Here is a 10,927-nt window from a genome sequence, read left to right as displayed (position 1 = left end):
TGCTCAATTTCACAGACAGTCAGAAAAGGGAACATTAGGAGGTTATTCATTTGTTCAACAACAACACCGTTCTATAGTTCAGGTACAGTTCTATTGGGAATATAATTATACATAAAAACAAAGTTCCTGTTGTCATGAGTTTATATTCTAGAGAGACAGAACCATAAATAAGTGCTAAGAATAAAAATGGCGCAGGACCAGACAGTGTTTCTGTCTGTTGTACATGGGGCCACTATGAGTTGAAACTGACTCTACGGCACCTAACAACAACAAGAAGAATAAAAATAAAGATAATAAGATAAGGGAAAGACAGAAACACAGGTGCTACTTTAGATAGGTGGTTTGGGGGAATGCTGAACAGAGAAGACATCTGAGCAGAAATTTGAATGAAGCGAAGGACTGAGGGAAGAGAATTTGAGGCAAAGTGGATAACAGGTTTAAAAGTACCTCAGGGTGGGAATATGCTTGATGTGTCAAGGAACAGTGAGGAGGCCATTGTGGCTGGCCTACTGAAAGTGAGGGGGAAGTAGAAGATGAGATTATGGAGAGAGCAGAGCTCTGGATCATGCATGGCTTTTAGGATTTGGCAAGGACTTTGGGTTTTATTGTGAGTGATATGGGAAACCACTGGAGAATTTTGAACACAGAAGTAACATGGTCTGACTTACACTTCTTAATGCTAATTTGTCTGCTATGTGGAAAAAGATTGCTGGGGATTTAGGGGTAAAGATGTAAAACAGGAAGCCCAGTTGTTTTAAGAGACTATTGCATAGCCTGGATGGAATAATGGTTGTTTGTGCCCTGGAGGTAGCGATGGATATAGAGAGAAGTGATCTGATTGTGGATATATTTCACAGGTAGAGCTGACAGGGTTTGCTAATATAGTGGATATGGATAATAAGAGAAAGAGGAGTTGGATGATGCCAAGGTTTTGGCTTGAGAAATTGGAAGCATGAGACAGGGATAACTGAGGAAGCAGTAGGTTTGAGAAGGGAAAGATCAATAATGCAGTTTTGGGCAAGTTAAATTTGAGGTGTCTATTAGCCATCCTGTAGCCCTGGTGGCACAGTTGTTAAGAACTTTGCTGCTAACCAAAAGGTCAGCTCCTTGGAAAAACTTTGCTGCTAACCAAAAGGTCGGAGTAGAACTTGAGAAAGTTTTACTCTGTCCTATATGGTCTCTATGAGTCGGAATGGACTCCAAGGCAATGAGTTTGGGGGATTAGGCACCTGATGAGCCCTGGTGGCACAGTGGTTAAAGTGCTTGGCTGCTAACTGAAAGGCCAGCAGTTTGAACCCACCAGCCGCTCCATGGGAAAAAGATGTGGCAATCTGCTTCCGTAAAGAATTACAGCCTTGAATCAATTGATCTCAACCCATCTGGAGCAAAGGATAATGAAGAACACCAAAGACATACGTTAAAGATGAGCCCCAGGGACAGAAAGGGCCACATAAAGCAGAGACTGCATCAGCCTGAGACCGGAAGAACTAGATGGTGCCCAGCTACCACCAATGACTGCCTTGACAGGGAACATAACAGAGAATCCCTGATGGAGCAGGAGAACAATGGGATGCAGATCTCAAATTCTCGTAAAAAGATGAGACTTAATGGTCTTACTGAGGCTAGAGGGACCCTGGAGGTCAGGGTCCCCGGGGCGTTTATTAGCCCAAGACTGGAACCATTCCCAAAGCCAACTCTTTAGACAGGGATTGGACTGGACTATAAGACAATGATACTGGTGAGGAGTGAGCTTCTTGGCTCAAGTAGACACATGAGACTATGTGAGCAACTCCTGTCCGGAGATGAGTTGAGAAAGTAGAGGGGGCACAGGAGCTGGTTGAATGGACACAGGGAATACAGGGTGGAGAGGAGGAACGTGCTGTATCATTAGGGGGAGAGCAGCTATGAGTACATAGCAAGGTGTGTATAACTTTTTGTGTGAGAGACTGACTTGATTTGTAAACTTTCACCTAAGCACAATAAATGAAAAAAAAAAAAAGAAAGTCAAAGCAGTGAAATTGAAAGAACACTGCTGTGAAATCAGACTAACCTGGAATCAAATCCTGGTGTTTTTGGAAGAAATTATTTAACCTCTCTCAGTTTACATATCTGTAAAATAAGAGAAATTGTGCCTACCTTATATAGGTTGTTGTGGGCATTAAATTAAACGACATACAGTACGTGTTCCTAGTCTAAGAGATGTTTCTTTCCTATGTGAAGATTTTACATTCGACTAGAAGTTCTTGGGAATGAGAACGATGTCGGTTATTGTTTTCTTGCTCTCACATTACCCAGTAAAGAGCTCTTTTAATTAGGATTAATCAGATGAAGATCTCAACCATGATAAATATGTTTCTTTTCATTTGTACTTTTCAGTAAATATATTTCTATCTTTTTAGGCTCCTGCACAAAGATTCATACCTTTGGATCACAAGAATACTTGAATCTTCTAAAAATTTGATGAGTGAAAATTAACTTAAACAGAGCCATTTATCTTCTATACTAAATAATTGCTCTCAGCACAATCCAGGAACTCTTCTGGGAGTTGCTGCATAGCTGAAACCTCTATCCCTACTGTACCCTGCCCACCTGTGCTGGGAAGTTATTTCACTCTCAGCGGACCTTACCTCAACCAAATAAAGCCATGGCCAAAGTCAGCCTCCCAAGACTGTTCTCCGCTTTCCACCCTTGCCCAGTTCCCAGGCAGGCCCAGAACCTCACTCCCATAGCTTTCCTGGACTGATGGCCCATCCCCAATCAGCATGCTAACCCCAGTTCTTTCCCTCTCTACTTCCTCTTTATAAATTCACATTCTCATAGGACCCAAGCCCTAACTAATTAGGTCTTGTGAAGCAGTAAAAAAATAAATTACAGTGTATCTAATGAAAGTTCAGCTGAACTCTCACTGAACTATTCCGAGTTCCAATTTAGTGGGGTCTCTATGTTGCCCTGCTGCTGTCTCTGTTACTTTGGGTAGTGTGGCACCAGTTATTTCTCTTTGTTATCTCCAGGGGGCAACTCTTACCCTTCCCAGGTCACTCTCCAGAAACAAGTCCCTTCCTGGGTAAACCAAGACAGAAGAGCTGGCTGAGCTGTCCCAGTCAGCAGGCTCTTCTGTCCAGGCTTGCCCTGACCTACTCCATCCCACAGCATCATCACCAGGACCAAAGTGTCCCAGAGTCATCAACGAGTGGCAGCTAGAGCACTCTGAGCACTGGGCTCTCTGTGGGCAGGAAAACAAGAGAAGACAAGCTATCTGGAGGGGAAGAAGGTGTGTGGAGTACAAACAGTACCCAATGGTCCTACAATATATGCTGTTGTGATCCCAGAATTTTGTATAGAAATGGCCTGCAGCTGGCAGTATTATTGGAAGTGAAAGGAAGCTACATTTCTATAGCTCTTAATATTGAGACAATAACAGTAGCTGATATCAAAAACCTGGAGTATAATAGAAATTCAGGGGTCTAAAACATTCTAAGTAACTCCCTCTTGTTGGTACCAATGAGCACACGACCATTATATATCACAAGGTCTTTCCTTTGAGGGATAGAAGATGGGGCTTTGTGGGTTCAGAATTATTTAGGTGTTGAAATAGATAAAACCCTGATTTGGGGCTCTATTGTGGCCATAGGACTTACTGGATGAGGCTTTTCCTTTTATAGGCTGAGAGCCTTCTTTGGGATTTGTATAAAATGAACACAGAGATGTGACCAGATGTGAGTTCAGGGATTTTATGAGCAAAAGAGGGAGACATGTAAACCCCCACCCTCTCTATAGACTGTGACTGGTCTGGATCTCCCAGCAGGACAAATCAAACATGGAAAGAGGAAACCACACAAGTGTCTCTGAGTTTATCCTCTTAGGGCTGTCCAGCCAGCTGGAGAGGCAGGAGCTGATCTTTGGGCTCTTCTTTGTCATGTACCTGGTTGCAGCAGCAGGGAACTTGCTCATTATTCTGGCCGTTGGCTCAGACTCTCATCTCCACACGCCCATGTACTTCTTCCTCAGCAATCTCTCTCTGGTGGACTTCTGCTTCATCTCTGCCACAGTCCCCAAGATGCTTATGAACATCCAGATGCAGATTCAGTCCATTTCCTATGGTGGCTGCCTAGCCCAGATTTACTTTTGCATTTTACTTGCCAACATGGACAACTTCCTCCTGACAGCAATGGCTTATGACCGCTATGTGGCCATCTGCCACCCTCTGCACTACTCCATCATGATGAGCCTCCAAATCTGTGCCCTTATGCTGGGAAGCTCCTGGCTCATCGCCAACTTCCATTCCCTACTACACACCCTCCTCATGGCTCGGCTAGAGTTCTGTGCCAGCAATGTCACGCCTTACTTCTTTTGTGACCTCATTCCCTTGCTCCAGTTGTCCTGTTCCAACACCCAACTCAACCAGCTCATGATTCTGCTGGTGGGGGGCTTGATCATCCTCATTCCCTTCCTTGGAATTCTTGTCTCCTACATCCACATTGTGTCTGCTGTACTCAAGGTCCCATCTGCTCAGGGTAAACAAAAGGCCTTTTCTACCTGTGGCTCCCACCTCACTGTAGTCATTCTCTTCTATGGTACCATTACAGGGGTCTACCTCAGTCCCTCATCCTCTCACTCAGCTGAGAAGGATTCACCGGCTTCAGTGATGTACATGGTCGTGACACCCATGCTGAATCCTTTTATGTACTGCTTGAGGAACAAGGACATAAAGGGAGCTCTAAGGAAACTGCTCAGCCTGAAGGCTTTATTTTGCAGGCTGTGACACAGCAGAGCTCCCCCTAAGGGTCATTGTGCTTGGAAGGGAATGAACCTCTGGGACAGACTCTACATACAGAGGGTAGGAAGAATACAGACCACATTTTTCTAGATTGTCAACATGGTCAGGAAATTCCCTCATTTTTAAAGTAAAGGGAATTTGCAAGTCTGAAACTTCTGAAATTTTCAGTCTGCATAGAATACTACAATGTGGAATGAACTGTCCCCTAAAGACATAGAACCACATAAATGGATGCAAATCAGCTTTGTCTACGGCTTTTTTGGAAAGGGTTGAAAAGAATATACATTCCATGTAGGAAAGGTAAATTCATAGGAGCCTGTGACCTGTGCTTATAGCCTGTGCCAAGGAGATGCCCTCTAAGAGCCTCCACACACCCTCATGTTTCCTCAAATTCTTAACCCATCCCAATATGCATACCAATTCCCAAGTTGGCACACATTACTACTACCCAGATATTATCTCTGCTACACCCCACTTCCCCAACAACCATTCCCATATTCTGAGTTGAATTTATCTCTGGGATAGGCTTGATAGTCCTCCTTAAAGTTGCCCCACTCTTGACTTTAGAACCTGCTGGATAAATTTGAATAGCTATAGGTACTTGTATCACTATAGGAAATACCTACAGTGAATTTATCACCACTGACTCAGCTGAGCACCTAAGAAGGCCCCACATTTTCCCACTTTTGAGTCTCCCATTCCTTTAGGAAAGAAAGTTCTTCCATTCATGTGACAAAGAGAGAAGGGAGGCCAAACTTGGATTTGGTTCTCTGGGGATAAAGAATATGAAGGAAATGAACCATCATAAACCTTCTGAATGTGCTTCTCTATGAGTTGAATTGGAGAAGGAGACAAAGTATACAGGCCTCATAAAAAAGAGTTTATGGCTGGAAAAGTTATATTTGGTTCCCTCTCCAATAGGGTAATATCCTAGGCTGCCAGGGACATTTGCAAGTGGTATGGTAGAAGAAAGAGCATTACACAGAAAGTCATAACAACTGGATTCTAGCCCAAAAAACCAAACCCGTTGCCATCGAGTCAATTCCAACTCATAGTGACTCTATAGGAACAGGGTAGAATGCCCCATAGGGTTTCCAAGGAGCACCTGGTGGATTTGAACTGCCAACCTTTTGATTAGCAGCTGAACTCTTAACCACTACACCACCAGCATTTCCACTTCTAGCCCCCAAAACCAAAAACCAAACCCCATGCCATCGAGTCGGTTCCGACTCATAGCGACCCTATCGGACAGAGTAGAACTGCCCCATAGAGTTTCCAAGGAGCGCCTGGCGGATTCGAAATGCTCACCCTTTGATTAGCAGCCATAGCACTTAACCACTACACCACCAGGGTTTCCACTTCTAGCCCAGGCACCTCCAATTACTAATCATTTGACTCTAGTCGTTCTGAAACTCACTATTTTGCCAAACGCACCATGCTTCTCTGCCCCTTTCATGCTGTTCCAGCAGGCCTATCTTGCCCATTTCTATCAAAATCGTATTTGTCCATCAAGGCTCAGCTCAAATACCATGCCCTTCGTGAAGTTACCCTCAAGTCTCCCCAGCCAGAAAAGAAAAAGGTATTCCCTTCCCTCTGGAACTCCATATAACTCGAATTCTGTTAGTCTTTTTCATACTCTCCTTTGCATTATTCCAATACCCACCCCCCAAATTCTACCCCAAACAGGAATGTTGGGTCCTTTAAGCTTTATAAAAGATCTTTTCTTCTTAATTTCACAATTCCCAGAAGAATTTATCACAGTTCCTGGTATAAAATACTCAACAAAAATATGCTACTATAGATAATGATCAGTTCTTTTTCGTACAGTGACTCTGTGTATTCCTTCCACCTTTTGATGCTTCCGGCATCATTTGATATTTCCCCCATAGAATCCTTCAGTATTGCAACTTGAGGCTTGAATGTTTTCTTCAGTTCTTTCAACTTGAGAAATGCCAAGTGTGTTCTTTTCTTTTGGTTTTCTAACTTCAGGTCTTTGCAAATTTCATTGTAATGCTTTACTTTGTCTTCTCAAGCTGCCCTTTGAAATCTTCTGTTCAGCTCTTTTACTTCATTGTTTCTTCCCGTGAGTTTTAGCTACTCTATGTTCAAGAGCAAGTATCACAGTATCTTCTGACATCGATTTTGGTCTTTTCTTTCTTTCCAGTCTTTTTAATGACTTTTTGCTTTGTGTATGATGTCCTTGATGTCATCCCATAACTAGTCTGGTCTTCGATAATTAGTGTTCAATGTGTCGAATCTATCCTTGACATGGTATCTAAATTCAGGTGGGATATACTCAAGGTTGTATTTTCGTTGACTTGCTCTAATTTTCTTTAGCGTCAACTTGAACTTGCATATGAGCGACTGATGGTATGTTCCACAGTGAGCCCTGGCCTTGTTCTGACTGATGATATTGAACTTCCCCATCATCTATTTCCCCAGATGTAGTTGATTTGATTCCATGTATTCCATCTGGTGAGGTCCACATGTATAGCCACCGTATATGTTGTTGAAAAAGGTATTTGCAATGAAGAAGTGTTGGTCTCGCAAGATTCTATCATGCAATCTCCAGGGGCGTTTCTATCACCAAGGCCATATTTTCTAACTACTGATCCTTCTTCTTTGTTTCCAACTTTTGCATTCCAATCACCAGTGATTATTAATGCATCTTGACTGTATGTTTGATCAATTTCAGACTGCAGAAGTTGGCAAAAGTCTTCAATTTTCTCATCTCTGGCCTTGGTGGTTGGTGCATAAATTTGAATAATAGTCATATTAATTGATGCAGTGGTTAAGAACTAGGCTGCCAACCAAAAGGTTGGCAGTTCTAATTCACCAGCTGCTCCTTGGACACCCTATTGGGCAGTTCTAACCTGTCCTGTGGAGTTGACGGCAATGAGTTTTCCTTCTGGGCATATGGATATTACCCTATCACTGACAGCACTGTACTTCAGGATAGATTTTGAAATGATCTTTTTGATGATGAATGGGACTCCATTCCTCTTTAACTTGTCGTTTGTAGACCATGTGATTGTCCAATTCAAAATGTCCCATACCAGTCCATTTCAGTTCACTAATGCCTAGGATATCGATCTTCATATGTTCCCTTTCACTTTTGATGATTTCCAATTTTCCTAGATTCATACTTTGTACATTCTATGTTCCAATTATTAAGGGATGTTTGCAGCTGTTTCTTTTTATTTTGAGTCATGTCACATCAGCAAATGTAAGCCCGAAAGCCTTCCTCCATTCACATCATTAAAGTCGACTCTAGTTTGAGGAGGCAGCTCTTCCCCAGTCATATTTTAAGTGACTTCTAACCTAAGGGGATCATCTTTCTGCACTATATGAGGCAATGTTCCACTGCTATTCATAAGGTTTTCATTGGCCAATTTTTTTCAGAAGTAGACTGCCAGATCCTTCTTCCTAGTCTGTCTTAGTCTGGAAGCTCTGCTAAAACCTGTCCACCAGAGGTGACCCTGCTGGTATTTGAAATTCTGGTGGCATAGCTTCCAGCATCACAGCAATGTAGAAGCCACCACAGTATCACAAACTGACAGACAAGTGGTGGACATTCAACCATTTCAGGAGGTAGCATATGATCAAGAAACCGATGGTACTGAAGGAAGAAGCCCAAGATGCATTGAAGGCATTGGTGAAAAACAAGGCTGCAGGAATTGACAGAACACCAACTGAAATGTTTCAACAAACAGATGCAGCACTGGAGGTGCACACTCATCTATGCCCAGAAATTTGGAAGACAGCTCCCTGGCCAACCAACTGGAAGAGATCCATATTTGTACCAATTCCAAAAAGAGGTAATCCAACAGAATGCAGAGATTATCAAGCAATATCATTAATATCACACACAAGAAAAATTTTGCCGAAGATCATTCAAAAACTGTTGCAGCAGCACATCGACAGGGAACTGCCAGAAATTCAAGCCTGATTCAGAAGAGGTCGTGGAATGAGAGATATCATTGCTGATGTCAGATGGATCCTGGCTGAAAGCAGAGAATAACAGAAAGATGTTTACCTGTGTTTTATTGACTATGCAGACATTTGGCTGTGTGGATCATAACAAATTATGGGTAACATTGCAAAGAATGGGAATTCCAGAACACTAATTGTGCTCATGAGGAACCTGTACCTAGAGCAAGGTGCAGTCATTTTAACAGAACAAAGGGATACTGAGTGGTTTAATATCAGAAAAGGTGTGTGTCAGGGCTGTATACTTTTACCGTACTTATTCAATCTGTATGCTGAGCAAATAATCCCAGAAGCTGGAATATATGAAGAAGAACACGGCATCAGGATTGGAGGAAGACTCATTTACAACCTGTGATGTGCAGATTACACAACCTTGTTTGCTGAAATCGAAGAAGACTTGAAGCACTTACTTATGAAGATCAAATACTACAGCCTTCAGTGTGGATTACACCTCAACATAAAGAAAACAAAAATCCTCACAACTGAACCAATAAGCAACATCATAATAAATGGAGAAAATATTGAGGTCATCAAGGATTTTATTTTATTTGGATCCACAATCAACACCCATTGAAGTAGCAGTCAAGAAATCAAACGATATATATTACATTGGGCAAATCTGCTGCAAAAGACCTTTTCGAAGTGTTCAAAAGCAAAGATGTCACTTTGAGGACTAAGCCAGGCCTGACCTGACCCAAGCCATGGTATTTTCAATCACTTCATATGCATGCAAAAGCTGGACAATAAGTGAAGGAGACTGAAGAAGAATTGATGCTTTTGAATGATGGCTTTGGTGAAGAATATTGAATATACCATGGATTGGCAGAAAAATTAAAAAATCCGTCTTGGAAGAAGTACAGCCAGAATGCTCCTTAGAAACAAGGATGGTGAGACTTCGTCTCATGTACTTGGACATGTTATCAGAAGGGACCAGTCCCTGGAGAAGGACATCATGCTTGGTAAAGTAGAGAGTCAGTGAAAAAGAGGAAGATCCTAAACGAGATGGATTGACACAGGGGCTGCAGCAATGGGTTCGAGCATAACAAGGACCAGACAGTGTTTCGTTCTGTTGTACATAGTGTAGCCATGAGTTGGAACCAGCCTGACGGTACCTAACAACAAGAACATAGATGATCATGGTAATGATGATGGTGGTGGCGGTGGCAACAAGTGCTGGAGAAAGAACACTTATGGTCTTTATCCCCATGGTTTTGACTTAACCTATTACTTTTATATCGTCCCAACTCTGTCCAAGGGAAAAGAATTACTTAACCAGATGGGCATAGCCCAAGGAATTCATTGGCCCATATTTTATGAAAGGCAGTGTTACTGTGCCTTAGAATGTCAGCACCCATGGATGAAGCTCCCTTCCCTCTGGGGGGCCCCTAATTAGTCCTCTTCTACCCCATATGGCTGGTTCGAGCCACCAATTGTGGTCCAGTCACGTCTCTCTCTCCCAGTATGCCTAAAAATTCAGGTCTTCCATTTTCCAGAGCACGTTCTACCCATGAGCCGACAGATGGAGGTTTTGGGGTGTGGCCCAGATACAAATAAACTGGTAATTTCAGCCCCAGCCTGCTAGTGTTCCTTGTGCATATCATGAATTTCCTTAGGAGTCCTCAGGGGTTGGAATGATTGGCATGGCAGGATTCACGCTTTCCTGGGTCTCTGATCATAAAGCCACAATAATAGCAACAAAAAGAACTTCAACTGACCTTGCTCACTGGTGGGTTGTGAGGAAGCTTTCTCGCTTAGAGCTCTGTCTTCCAGAAAAGGGCTGGGAATAAAGTAATTCTACTCTTATAGCAAATACCTTTTCAAGATGGCTCTAGTCCTGGCCTGGAGGATTTTGATGAAGGGCATAGGGAGGCGGAATGTTCTCATTCTCAACCAGGACACAGCTCAACTATAAAATGTTCAGAAGGTTAGTCCCTCTTAAAGACTCAGAAGTTTAAACCCAATCTTGTGAATACACCAGAATTTTCATTTCTAGTTTTAAAATAAGTTGTTTAAAAATAAAGGAAAGAAATGTTTCCATTACCCACATTGAAAAAAATAGCATAATTAAGGACAACTTGTAGGGAAGTGGAAGTAACCTCAAGAATGAGGATAATAAATATCTCCTATAATAAATATCTCAAATACTTCTTCTGTTGACCT

The 10,927-nt window shown here is 42.4% G+C and overlaps 1 protein-coding gene across 1 annotated transcript; it reads left to right on the top strand.

Moving 5' to 3' along the window:
- The first annotated feature begins 3,254 nt into the window (after window positions 1-3,254).
- On the top strand, window positions 3,255-4,762 carry LOC100673252 (putative olfactory receptor 1F12P). Its single transcript, XM_003422475.2, has one exon. The coding sequence runs from the start codon at window positions 3,818-3,820 to the stop codon at window positions 4,760-4,762; it is 945 nt and encodes a 314-aa protein (XP_003422523.1). The 5' UTR covers window positions 3,255-3,817.
- Window positions 4,763-10,927: the final 6,165 nt, after the last annotated feature.

Source organism: Loxodonta africana, chromosome 12 (assembly GCF_030014295.1).
Source record: "Loxodonta africana isolate mLoxAfr1 chromosome 12, mLoxAfr1.hap2, whole genome shotgun sequence".
Lineage (NCBI taxonomy): Eukaryota > Metazoa > Chordata > Mammalia > Proboscidea > Elephantidae > Loxodonta > Loxodonta africana.
The sequence above is the reverse complement of the archived record's forward strand: the minus strand, read 5'-3'. Positions and strand labels throughout refer to the sequence as shown.